At 45.5% G+C, this 11179-nt stretch overlaps 1 protein-coding gene across 1 annotated transcript; it reads left to right on the top strand.

Moving 5' to 3' along the window:
* The first annotated feature begins 8891 nt into the window (after nucleotides 1-8891).
* On the top strand, nucleotides 8892-10869 carry syt15 (synaptotagmin XV). The gene is made up of 4 exons (XM_008275476.1): nucleotides 8892-8898; nucleotides 8980-9172; nucleotides 9329-9501; nucleotides 10547-10869. The coding sequence occupies exons 1-4, from the start codon at nucleotides 8892-8894 to the stop codon at nucleotides 10867-10869; spliced, it is 696 nt and encodes a 231-aa protein (XP_008273698.1).
* The last annotated feature ends 310 nt before the right edge of the window (nucleotides 10870-11179 follow it).

Here is an 11179-nt window from a genome sequence, read left to right as displayed (position 1 = left end):
ATATGACAACAATAAGCGCAGTGGAAGCCACTAGTGGGCCGATCTTTTTTCACTGTGGTGAATGAGAGAGAATGTGCCCGCTCATCTGAATGGCAGCGCCTGAATGGTCAAACCACAGCGCCGTGGTTCACCAAGTTTACACACAGCCCAACTTTGTGTGTGTTGTTTCTGCGGTGAGCGAGTGTGGAAGCAGAGGGAGGGACTTACTTCTTTTTTTTTGGAGTTTATTCTTGAACAGCAAAAATAATATTATGATCCTGTGTCAGCTGCTCGGGCGTAGTTTGTTTTTTCTTAGATAGTCGCCTCTAAAACTGAAAGCAATAAGAAAAAAATACCTGCTTCAGAGAAGAGAATCGATGCCACATGTTGGATCCTTTGTGGGGTTTTTTGTTTTCTTGTTCTACTGAGTAAAGCAACGTTCAATTTGTTGAGTTTTTTCTCCTTTGTGCACACTTTTGACCACAGTTTCTAAACATCCGGATGGTTTACTTACATAAAAACAACCGTATGTAGGATCCAGTCCATCACATGCATCTGTAGTTTTAGTGCAACAGTACTTGTAAGCTAAATAATCACCAAGTAAAAATATCAACTTTTTAAATTCTATATTATTATAGATAACACACAAGCAGCATTTTACTGTTGTAGTTGGTCAACGTGGAGCTAGTTTTAACTCCTCTGTTTACTGCTTAGCTTTTATTTCTTTAACAGCGTCATATTTATAAGATGATCATATTTTTGTGTGTAAAATTAGAAGCTACAGCTGGTGATTAAGCCTCACTCAGTGCTTATCTTGGTCACAATTCTTTACCAAAAGCATGAAAACAGCAACGGGCTGCAAGGTGGATCGGTGGTTAGCATCATTGCCTCGCAGCTAGAAGGCTGCCGGTTCACATCCCGGTGAGGACACCCAGGATCTTTCTGCGTGGAGTTTGCATGTTCTCCCCGTGCAGCGTGGGTTCTCTCCGGATTCTCCAGCTTCCTCCCACACAGTCCAGAAACATGTTGAGGTTAATTGGTGATTCTAAATCGTCCGTAGGTGTGAATGTGAGTGTGCTTGGTTGTCTGTCTCTAAGTGTAGTCCTGTGATAGACTGGTGACCTGTCCAGGGTGTCCCCTGCCTTCAGCCAGAGTCAGCTGGGATAGACTCCAGCCCCCCATGACCCTGGTGAGGATTAAGGTGTATAGATGATGGATGGATGGGATAAAAGCAGTGACCTTCGGGGCTGAATGCAGAAGCTCCAAAAACTGCAGTTCCTTAAATGTCCACTTGAGGCTCCTCCAAAAGTGAGTCAGTCCCCAAACCTGCTCCTAAAACCAGCTTTGGTCTCTAGAGCTAGTTTCACCGTCAGTAAAAACTGTACAGACAGTGAACTTTTTAACAGTTTAAATTGCATCAAGGAATGAATTACGTATAACTTTAGGATGCATCTGCTCTGAGTGACAGGTGAGCGCTGGAACAGGACAGTCGATTGCTCAGAGACATTTGTCGGATCCGGATCAGCTTCACCCCTTTGCTCATTTTCGGATTAGCCAAGAGTTAAGAGGAGTCGAGTGATGCCAAGAGGGCAGCAGCCGGAGTCTGAGCTCGTTTAGGAAACTTTGGGTGACGTCACAGACAGGTTGTCCTGCTTCATCCTGGATCCACATTAAAAATGCTTAAGTTATGTGAATTAAAAAGAAATAAACACAAAAAAGAACGTCGGCTATTTGGACAGAACGATTTTGGGAAAATTTCTACTTGCAAATTTTCTGTCAGGTGTTGGAATTAGAAGTTGGTTTGCAATCTGATTTTTTGAAGTTTATTGTTTACTGCAAGATGGATTTAAAATGTGTGACGGAGAGTTTACACATGAGGCGTCACACAGGGAGGCTGCATGGATTTACAAAACCAGTAACAACAGTTTAGACCCAGAATGAGTCACATCATCACATATTTGCTGAATTGCAGCTTTGATAATTGTTTAAAGTTGTGATTTCAATTTGAAATCCATGATTATTATTATTGTATTAGTCTAGAATCTCATGTCAGCCACGCTCTGATATAAATGAGCCTAAAACAGGAAGTGCACTTGTCTCTAAACTTTATTTATTTTCCACCACGTCATCAGTTCTTTCCTTTGTGTCTTTAAAATTCTCCATTTTTAAAAATAAAAAACAAAAACCTTTCAACAGCAGAAAATTAGTTTTTATTGAGCATTTATATGAACAAATGTATTTTACCTCCTTCCTGGTTGTTGTTTCTCTAAAATACTGGAGCTGTCATGAGAAGCTCATCAGCAGCTCATCTAGCCGACACTAAACAGTGGATCAGTGGGAACAAATGTTCTAACATGCATCCTTTAAATTGTACCAAGTGACAGAAAATCAGCTGACTGAAGATCTACATGATATCTGAGCAGAGTTTAAACTCCCAGCTTCATTCCAAGTTTATTATTAGTGTGCAAACTTGACCATCCCGGGGCAATGAATAGAGTCAGATTAGATTAGTCCTCATTATCAGTCGTCTACCTTCCTGGAGCCTCCACACCATCCAGGCCTCCTCAGGGACCGGATCACACTCTTCTTGCGGCTGTTTCCGCTCGACGGCGGGTGGCCTTCCTCTCCGTAAACCTCCTCGTCCTCTTCTTCTTTGTCTCCTTCTGCTCTGCTTCTTCTACGAGGAGTTTCTTCTGTTTCCTCCTTGTTGCCGCCTCCTCCCTTCTCCGCCTCCACATCTACCTCCGGTGTTTCTTCACTCTCCGCCTCCGCCACGCAAGTCGATGTCGTAATTATGGCGGGTGGTGTAATTTCCGGGACCATGGCCCTCACCACGTTTGATATGACCGGAGGCTTCGGTGCTCTCTTCTTCTTCGAGGAGCGTCTCTGTGGTCGGGGGCTGTTCTGGAGTTCCAGATGTTTCTGAATGGCTGTGGTCAGCACCTCGGGGTCCACGGACGCCCCGTGAACGTCCCACGTCATCCCGTCCTCGTCCCACTGCACCTGCTTCATGCTGCTCCTCCTCCCCATCTCGTCCTTCTCCTCCTGCTGGCTCTTCAGACACGACCTCCTGCCCTCCAGCTCGTGCGGGGAGGCGTCCCACGCCGGGTCGTGTCCTCGCCTCTCCTCCTCCTCCTCGCCGCTGCTCACTGGGAACATGCTGGAAGACGGCGACACCAGATTGGAGTTGGACCCAACCGAGGACTTCAGGTTCAGTCTGGATCCAGGCGGCGAGCCCAAGATGGAGTGAGACCCCATGTTGGAGGTGGACAAGTTCCTGCGGAGCTCCCACCAGGAGCCGACAGGAGACGACGTCTGCACAGCTGCATCTACCAGCTGCAGCTGTGAGGTCATGGTAGCTTCCTCCCTGAACACCTCCACCTTTCTGCACCTGCAGCAGCCGCCCAACCGTGAGTCGCTCAAGGAAGAGACGAGCGGAGATCTCCGACCTCGGCCCGCCGGGCAGCTTTGCTCCAGCTGCAGTGGCAGCTCAAGGTGGCTGACTGGGGGTTCTCTTCTTGGTGAGGATTTAGGCGACAGGACACTAAAGGTTTGCGCCGGGCTTCTCAATCCTTCACCCTCCGACACCTGCACGCCTCCAGGGCTGGGCAGCTTTTCTGTCACGTCATCAACAAGGCATCCAGGATCTGAAGACACTCCTGCTTCTGCCAAGCTAGCAGAGGACGGGATCGGGGAAGGGAACTGAAACGTGAGCAGATTATTCTCCAGGAAGCCTTCGTCCTCGGTGCTGGTGAGCTGGAGAAAATCAGGAGAGCTGGATCGAACAGGTGACGCGGTGTGAGTCTGCAGGGATGAGAGTGAAGGCGCGGCTTCAAGTTGCTGCTGATAGGCGCTCAGTGTTCGTGGTGAAGGAGAGTTCAGGAGATCTACAGGCGGTAAAGTAGGTGTGTGGAGGGGGGAGATGAACGGTGAAGGTGTGGTTGGTGTCGAGGTGATCTTGGACATCGGTGAGTCTGGCACAGCAGAGCAACCGGCATCCTGGGTGAGACTACTGGGACGTGAGGACGCTCCTCTGTACACCACCGTGTCCGGAGTGCTGCTGCGGCTGTGCGTGCTGCCGCTGCAGCTGCTCCAGCGCTGCATGTTGGTGATCCAGCGCTCGCTCAGCGCAGGCGGACTGTGCAGGTCCACGTTCTGGGTGGTGGGCGACAGCTGGTGGCTGTTGGCGGCGTTGAAGTGCTGCCACATGTGAGGATGCAGCTGCTGGAGCATCGCCGGCTGCTGCTCAGAGTGTGTGTTGGTGCTGGAGCTGCGCTTCAGGTCCATCCTGGTCCAAGCCGGGTCCCGCTTATGGGGCGGGCCTGTGGCCATGACCACATCCATGGAGCTCTTGGAGAGGGAGAAGATGGGCGCATGATCGTCGTCCCCGATCCCGGCTTCGCTGGAGTAAGAGATGGACTGACTGACGGACTGGTAGCTCTCAGATGTGGGGCGTTGAGGCCTCGCCATGGCAACAGTGCTGATCTGTAAAGAAAGACACATCTTTTAGTTTTGACTTTTTCTCTTCTTCCTGATAAACTGATTGTTTTTGGCCCCTTGGGAGCAGCAGAAACATTGTCGAAGCACATTAATGACAGATTCGCCTCCATATTGCACAACTGAACGAGTCGACCAGTGAGTCACAGGCAGCAGAGCAACAGACGAAGGGTTTTCACATCTTTTATTGGGACTGAATACGTCAATAAAATATTTGGTGTGAAAGTTACACCTCCGTTGCTGTCTGGCTAACCAGATGTAGACTTTATAAGCCTGCTATTGGCTGCTGATGTCAGCCGACTTTCTGCTTTTGTTCCTCCTCTGTCTGTTTGTTTCAAAATCCACTTCACAAACAACAACAACCTCTGGACAGCAGCGAACCACACTGAAAGTTTCAAGTTTTGCAAAGGATTTAGAGGCAGCGCTGCTAGGTTTTGTCAGTGGATTATCCGTTCACTCCCACTGCAAACAAAAGCTCCACCACAGTAATTCCCCCATCTCTATTTTGAGTGAACACTGAAGCCGCATCCTTCGCTCAGCTCCACTCCAGATGACTGTGATTGGTTTAAAGAAATGCAAACAAGCCAGAGAGTTTTTCCCCTGATGGCAGAACGATGATGAGGTGCAGCCAGACCGCTATGCTAAGAGAGTCTCCCTCAGTTAAGAGACTTTAATTTGGCTGTAGACATTAACCTACACTCTGATTACATATTTTCAATCTATAATAATCTACAATACTGTTAAAACCACTCACAGCCACGATCAACAGGTTAAACAAACCTTCTCCTCAGATGGAGATCCGTGTCGAAGACAAATGCAAACATTGTATTTAGATTCTCAGCTTTTCCTCTGGTTTCTCCTCCGTACCTGGCTGGATGCCTCTTTTGGATGTTCGTGACAGCGGTCAAAGTTTAAACTAAGCGAGGTTTACTGCTGCGCGCCAAACTGTCGCCGCAATCATTAGAAATAAGGAGTAGTAGGAGCGCAGTGGCACCATTGTCTAAATTGTGTTCGAAGATTAGCCAGCAGCTGGTCGTTTAGACACCCGATGAATTATTTTTCATATTTCTGTCCACCTAGCAAATATAAATTAAGTATTCACTCCCTCTTTGGTGTCTTTTTGGCTTCTGCTAACACCTGAGGAACTCGTCGTTCTCTTTTGTGCTCAAAAAAAATCCACCATGTTCATCAGCCGGTCCTTAAATCAGTTATTTGTAAAGCTCCATTAAGCCGAGAGAAGCTCCAGATTCAGATGATGGTTCTCTTTAGATTCTCACCGGATACATAGGTGTTATGTAAAATATCATTAATAGGTACGACTTTAAAGAATAAAACATATTGTTGGCGAGTTGGATGAAAAGAGTGGAACCACCGGTCAGTGCACACACTCGCACACACCCACACATTCGAAGGCACTCCCAGATTAGCCAAATGAGATTACACAATCCAGATAATTTGATTATTGGGACAAAATGTAGATTGATCGAGACAGATTTGAGAGAGGATTTGGCCGTCAGGTGCCAGAAGACAAAGAAACAAGAGAGACAAAGAAAGACAGCCGGAATGAATGAACGGTGAAGGTCAGAAGAAATGACTCTGAACTTGTGTTTTTTCATATCTTGAAACAGAAAGCACCTGCAGTTACTAATTTAATCTCCATCTATTGAAAGTCAATGCTACTTTATCTGATTCAGGAGCAAGAAAACATGCATGAATTCATATTTATGCTACAGCACCCAAACACCTGCCCCCACGCTGACCTGTCTGGAGTTTGACCTGCAGGTTCCCAGATTAAAAGACACTAGAATGAACAGTCAGTTAATTTAAATGGATGTTCACGAAACCACATCACAGTGTCAGATAAAAGAAGAAGAAGAAGAAGCTCCTACCTCCAAGTCCACACCTTGTCTTGCCCTCAGAGTTGCACTAAATGGCGTCTCTGCGTCTTCCCCTCATCCCTTCCCCTCTTCCTCCTTCACTTCCTAATAAGATCACCTTTGTTGTGTCCAGCCCCGCAGTCTGTTTTTCGTCCTTTTCCTCGGCTTGATCCTCCCCTCCTGTCTCAGCCGGACCTCATGACAAGTTGGCCCGAATGTAACGATTTATTTCTGCCTTTGTGAGTGTGTCGCCGTGTGATATGTCCAGAGAGCCATTACTCCACCTTTAGCCCCGAGGATTAGCGGTCATCTCATTAGCTCCCGTCCAATCTGTGACAGCCCCACAGTGCGGATGCGTGCGGGTGTAAGTGATCAGTGGGTGGGTGAGTGGCTTATGAGCCTTATGATTCTGAGTTAAGATCAGCTCAGCTGTCAGGACCGTCATATTACAGGTGTGAGGAGTCAGACAGGTGCTTATTATTGTTAGTGTAGGAGATGATGTGCAACTGTGCATGAATATGAGGCAACAGCTTGGTGAGACAGCAGTGCATTGAGCTAACGTCAATAAAAACTGGTGACCTGTCCAGGTGAACTTTACCCTGAGGTGGCTGGGATTGGCTCCCCCACGACCCTACTGAGGATTAGACGGTGTACAGATAATGGATTCGTGGGTTTATTGTCTTATCTTTCATAATAAACCAAAAAAAAACACAGTTAGTTGTGTAAAGTCAATGTTGCATGTCCAACAAACCATCCAGGTGGTAAACTGCTTCAAATTATGAACATCTCTGCAACATTTCGTCCAAATCCATCAAACAGAAGTTGAGATGTTCCATGTGAAGGGTTCACCAAAGTCAGTGGGGTTCATCCTCTGGACACCATGAATACTTGCACTAAAGGCTGTCCTTCCATCGTTAAAGGCCCAATGGCAGATCAACATTATGGTTTCTACATCCATGACTCTAGAATGGTTAAAAATGGAAAGAAGAGAAAGTGAAAAATGTAGTACCTCACTGATATAATAGACTGCTTTGAATTTATGCATTAGAAGCTCGATTATTAAAGACCCCTCTGTCATGCCCCGGTCTACGGGAACCTTTAGCATAACATGAAGTTTTGCTCCACCAGACTTTCTGCTCCAAGAAAAGGCCAGCAACCAGAATGTCAAGTGTCAAAAACGAGCAGTTTCTTTTATTTTATGAGTACAAGGGAGACATAAGCCAACATAACAAACAAAAAACACTAAATTAACCCTGGCTTCCCTGTCCCTACCTCCTAATAAACCAAAACAGGAGAAAAAGGGTTAAAAGAAACAGGCCTCTCCCTCCTACTTCTGCTCTCTGGCTATTTACAATATTTACAAGTTCAACAAGTTCACAAAAGTCACAAAATCTACAGCGCACGACTAGGAACAAACTAGTGCTTCTGCTGCATCCTACAGCAGAGACACAATGGTGAGCTTGTGATGACAAAGCTGGAGGTGAGACTGAGTGCAGTTGGCGGGCTGTTCAAATAGATGATGGACCCGCCTCCTGACCAATCGTGTGGCAGGAATCAGGCGAGGCAGTCAATCCGTGGTGACCACCTGCTCCTAATCCACTTGTTCACAAACCACAAACACACACACACTGAGAGACAGCAAGCAGCAAAACACAAATACACAAAACACTACAAATGACCCACAGGGTCACAACACCCTCTGATGAAAAAAACGTTTTTTACGTTATTAACTCGTCCATGTGGTGTTTTTTTATTTATTTTTTTAAAATGCTGGAAGACATGAACAGAACCAATTAAAACAGCCTTAACATACCGAATCGAATCTGTGTTGCTCAGACTGTCATGAAAAGACCAGATTCAGGTCGCAAAGGAGAAAAAAAAATCGGATTTGGGTCACTTCAGCCTGCTGTCTAAACGTATTTACCTTTGATGTCGGACGACGGGCCTGTGCACAAGCGCACCGGTCAGTTAGGCTGAAATCCAGCGATGCGTAGTGTTCTAACAATACACTAGTTATTATAACAACTATGAACAATAAATATTAACAACTAATGAGCCTTCCAGCATCAAGCCCTTCTTGTATCTCGACTTCCGTCTTGACAATCCGACAGCCTTGATATCCGACATAAAAGAAGGTTTTATATTTAGTGTCGGATTATCAAGTCACGACTGTATTTTAAAAAGTCTAAGTGCTCTGTCCTGGTGCACCTCCAGGGTTTCATATGGAACAAACAACCAACCCCGTCGTCTTATTTTGGACAAACTGTCAGAATATTTTAGGAGAACTCTGCCACAGTGTGCTGCTTAGTTTCTGACATTGAGGTCAGTAGGGGCCCGTTTTCTGCCCCGGGGCCCCTCAGGAGCTTCATCCAGCCCTGCAGATAAACATGCTGAGAAGCAGCCAGCTGTGTCGAATGCTCACAGCTCTGCAGAACCACCAACAGTCGACTCTCACATTAGTAACGAATGCAGAGCAGTGGTCAGTCTGAGTCAAAGCTGGCAAGAAGAAAAGAACAAGCAAAGTTACTTCATTCATCGATGGCTGGTGAGCAGAACCCGACACTAAACCCACTTCCTGTGTCACACCTGAACTCTAAACCTCCTCTGTATGTGTTTATGTCCTCAGACCAGGCGTTGCTGCTGGCTGTCGGTCTCTCTGTGGGTCTGGTGGCGCTGCTGCTGCTCAGTTTAATGCTTTGCTACCTGCGGAGGAGGAAGAAAGGCCAGAACCAGTACCAGGAGCTGCTGTCCACGGTCCCGTCTTTACCGTCGTTGTCCTCGGCGCCGGTGATCCTGGTGTCTCAGGGCTCCTGGGCCTCGTTAGTACCGCTCTCATCAACGTTTCACCCACATAGATGAGCTTTCTTCAGCTATTCATCAACACGAATCTTAAAAGAGTTTCATTTATTGATGGAAATATGTTGAAAAATGAGCTTTACCATGAATACATTCACTGATTATGATTCTCTCTGAAGGCCCAGTGAGATCCCTTTTGCATTGCCTCCTCGCTTCGTTGCACAAAACCACGGAGATGTGAAAGAAGAGGAGGCGGAGGTGAAGGAGGAGGAAGAGGAGGAGGAGAAGGAGGAGAAGAAGATGGAGGCTCGGCGGGACATTCTGGCTCATCGCGGGTCGCTGTCAGTGAGAAGTAGGTTCACCGCTTGTTGTTTAACAGCAGGTCTGTATGGTTTATTTTGTTTTATTTAATTTGTTAGAGTAAATTCAGCCTTTATAACATGAATTCAAAAACAGAAATAAATAGTACAAAGACAGTTTCATGTACAACATCTCAGATTAGCATGTTAGCATTCACATTTTTGCTTGTCATATGTACACTGTTAAAAAAAAGGAATGATTTTTAAAATACTTTTCTGACAATTTTCTGGTGTGTTACAGATTTTCAAAGGTTTGTTAAATTACAGATAATATCTAGCAGAGTCACAGGAAAAAAACAGGTTTAATTTTACATGTTAGCCATTAAAAAAGCATCCTTAAGCATCATGTATGTGGGAACTTTGGATGTTTACACACAAACTTCCAAAACTATTGAGGTATTTTCATCCAGACCAAAGCTGATCTTCAGACGGTCAGACTAACGTTGCTCCTCCTCCACTACTTGTCAGAATTAAAGATATTTATTTGCAGCATTAAACTTTAATTTAGCATTTTTATTTTGCTGTCTATTTCCGTAATTTTATTGTCATTTTTATGTATTTTATAAATATAGAGGGGAAAAATCTGTAAAATAAAATTTTAAAAACGTCATAAAATTGCCATTTAAAAAAAAAAATAAATGTTGCATAAAATAAGAAAGTCACCAATTCTTCCTTATTTCTGTTCATATTTCATCGTTTAGACATTAAAAGCTTCTCATTCTGGTATAATTCTGTATTTCCAGACAACAATAAACACCCCACTCTAAGATTTTTTGAAAATATATTTTTTCAGTAGAACATCTCTCTTTACTTTTTACTTCTTTACATTTACTTATAGTTATCACTTAGATTTTCTTAATTTTCTTACCAGTAAACCCCAAAATGCTTCAGTATTTGAGCAATAAACATGTTCAACTAGTGAGACTCTCTTATAAAATCACAGGCATGTCATCAAATTTAAGGACCACTATTGATGAAAAGTTGCAGATCAGCCCTTCAGACTTCCTCAGAACTGCTCTATCGGCCTGTTCTCCTCAGGTTGGTACCCGGTGGGGACGGTTCTGGCCGGTTTGTACTCGGTTCCTCCTCTGAACGAGGTGGTGGCCCCTCCTCCGGGCATGTCCACCCGCCTCTGCTTCTCCGTGGAGTATCGATACAGCAGCGAGCAGCTCGTGGTCTCTTTGCTCCGCCTCGGCAACCTCCCTCCACGTTTCCACGGCAACGTCACGCTGGTGGAGCTCCGGCTTCTCCCCGACGACCGGAGGCCTCGCCAGGCCAAGGCCCGGGGAACAGGGCCCGACCCCGAGTTTAACGACTCCTTCGTTTTCCAGGTGAAGCCACAGAAGTTACCCAAAGTTTAAATCCGATGGGACGCAAATACTTTAACTTAAGAGACAGAAAAGAGAAGTTTTAATTTGTGTCTGCTCCGACTGTCTACTTTTTATAACAGTCTCATTGTCAAAGGGGCCGAACGAAGTGATAAACTGACAGAGAATTATCACTTCCATGAGCTTTATGGTTCACTGTTTAGCTGTTCAACCCTGAAATTTACTGTTTTGATCCACCTGAGTGAATAGGACTTGAGCATTTATCAGATAAAAAAAGGCGCATAAGTCCTTCAGGAGGTGGTAGAGACCAAAAATGGAGCTAAAAGAGAGTGAAAATTGGACT

Source organism: Stegastes partitus, unplaced genomic scaffold (genome assembly GCF_000690725.1).
Source record: "Stegastes partitus isolate 25-593 unplaced genomic scaffold, Stegastes_partitus-1.0.2 Scaffold52, whole genome shotgun sequence".
In the NCBI taxonomy this organism is placed as follows: Eukaryota; Metazoa; Chordata; class Actinopteri; family Pomacentridae; genus Stegastes; species Stegastes partitus.
Note: the sequence above shows the minus strand (reverse complement) of the source record. Positions and strands in the feature narration are given on the sequence as shown.

Excerpts from the sequence above, each read along its gene's own strand:
- syt15 (XM_008275476.1), top strand. Across the intron at positions 9,173-9,328 it reads TCTCAGGGCTCCTGGGCCTC|GCCCAGTGAGATCCCTTTTG; the intron begins GTTAGTACCGCT and ends TTCTCTCTGAAG. Across the intron at positions 9,502-10,546 it reads CGGGTCGCTGTCAGTGAGAA|GTTGGTACCCGGTGGGGACG; the intron begins GTAGGTTCACCG and ends TGTTCTCCTCAG.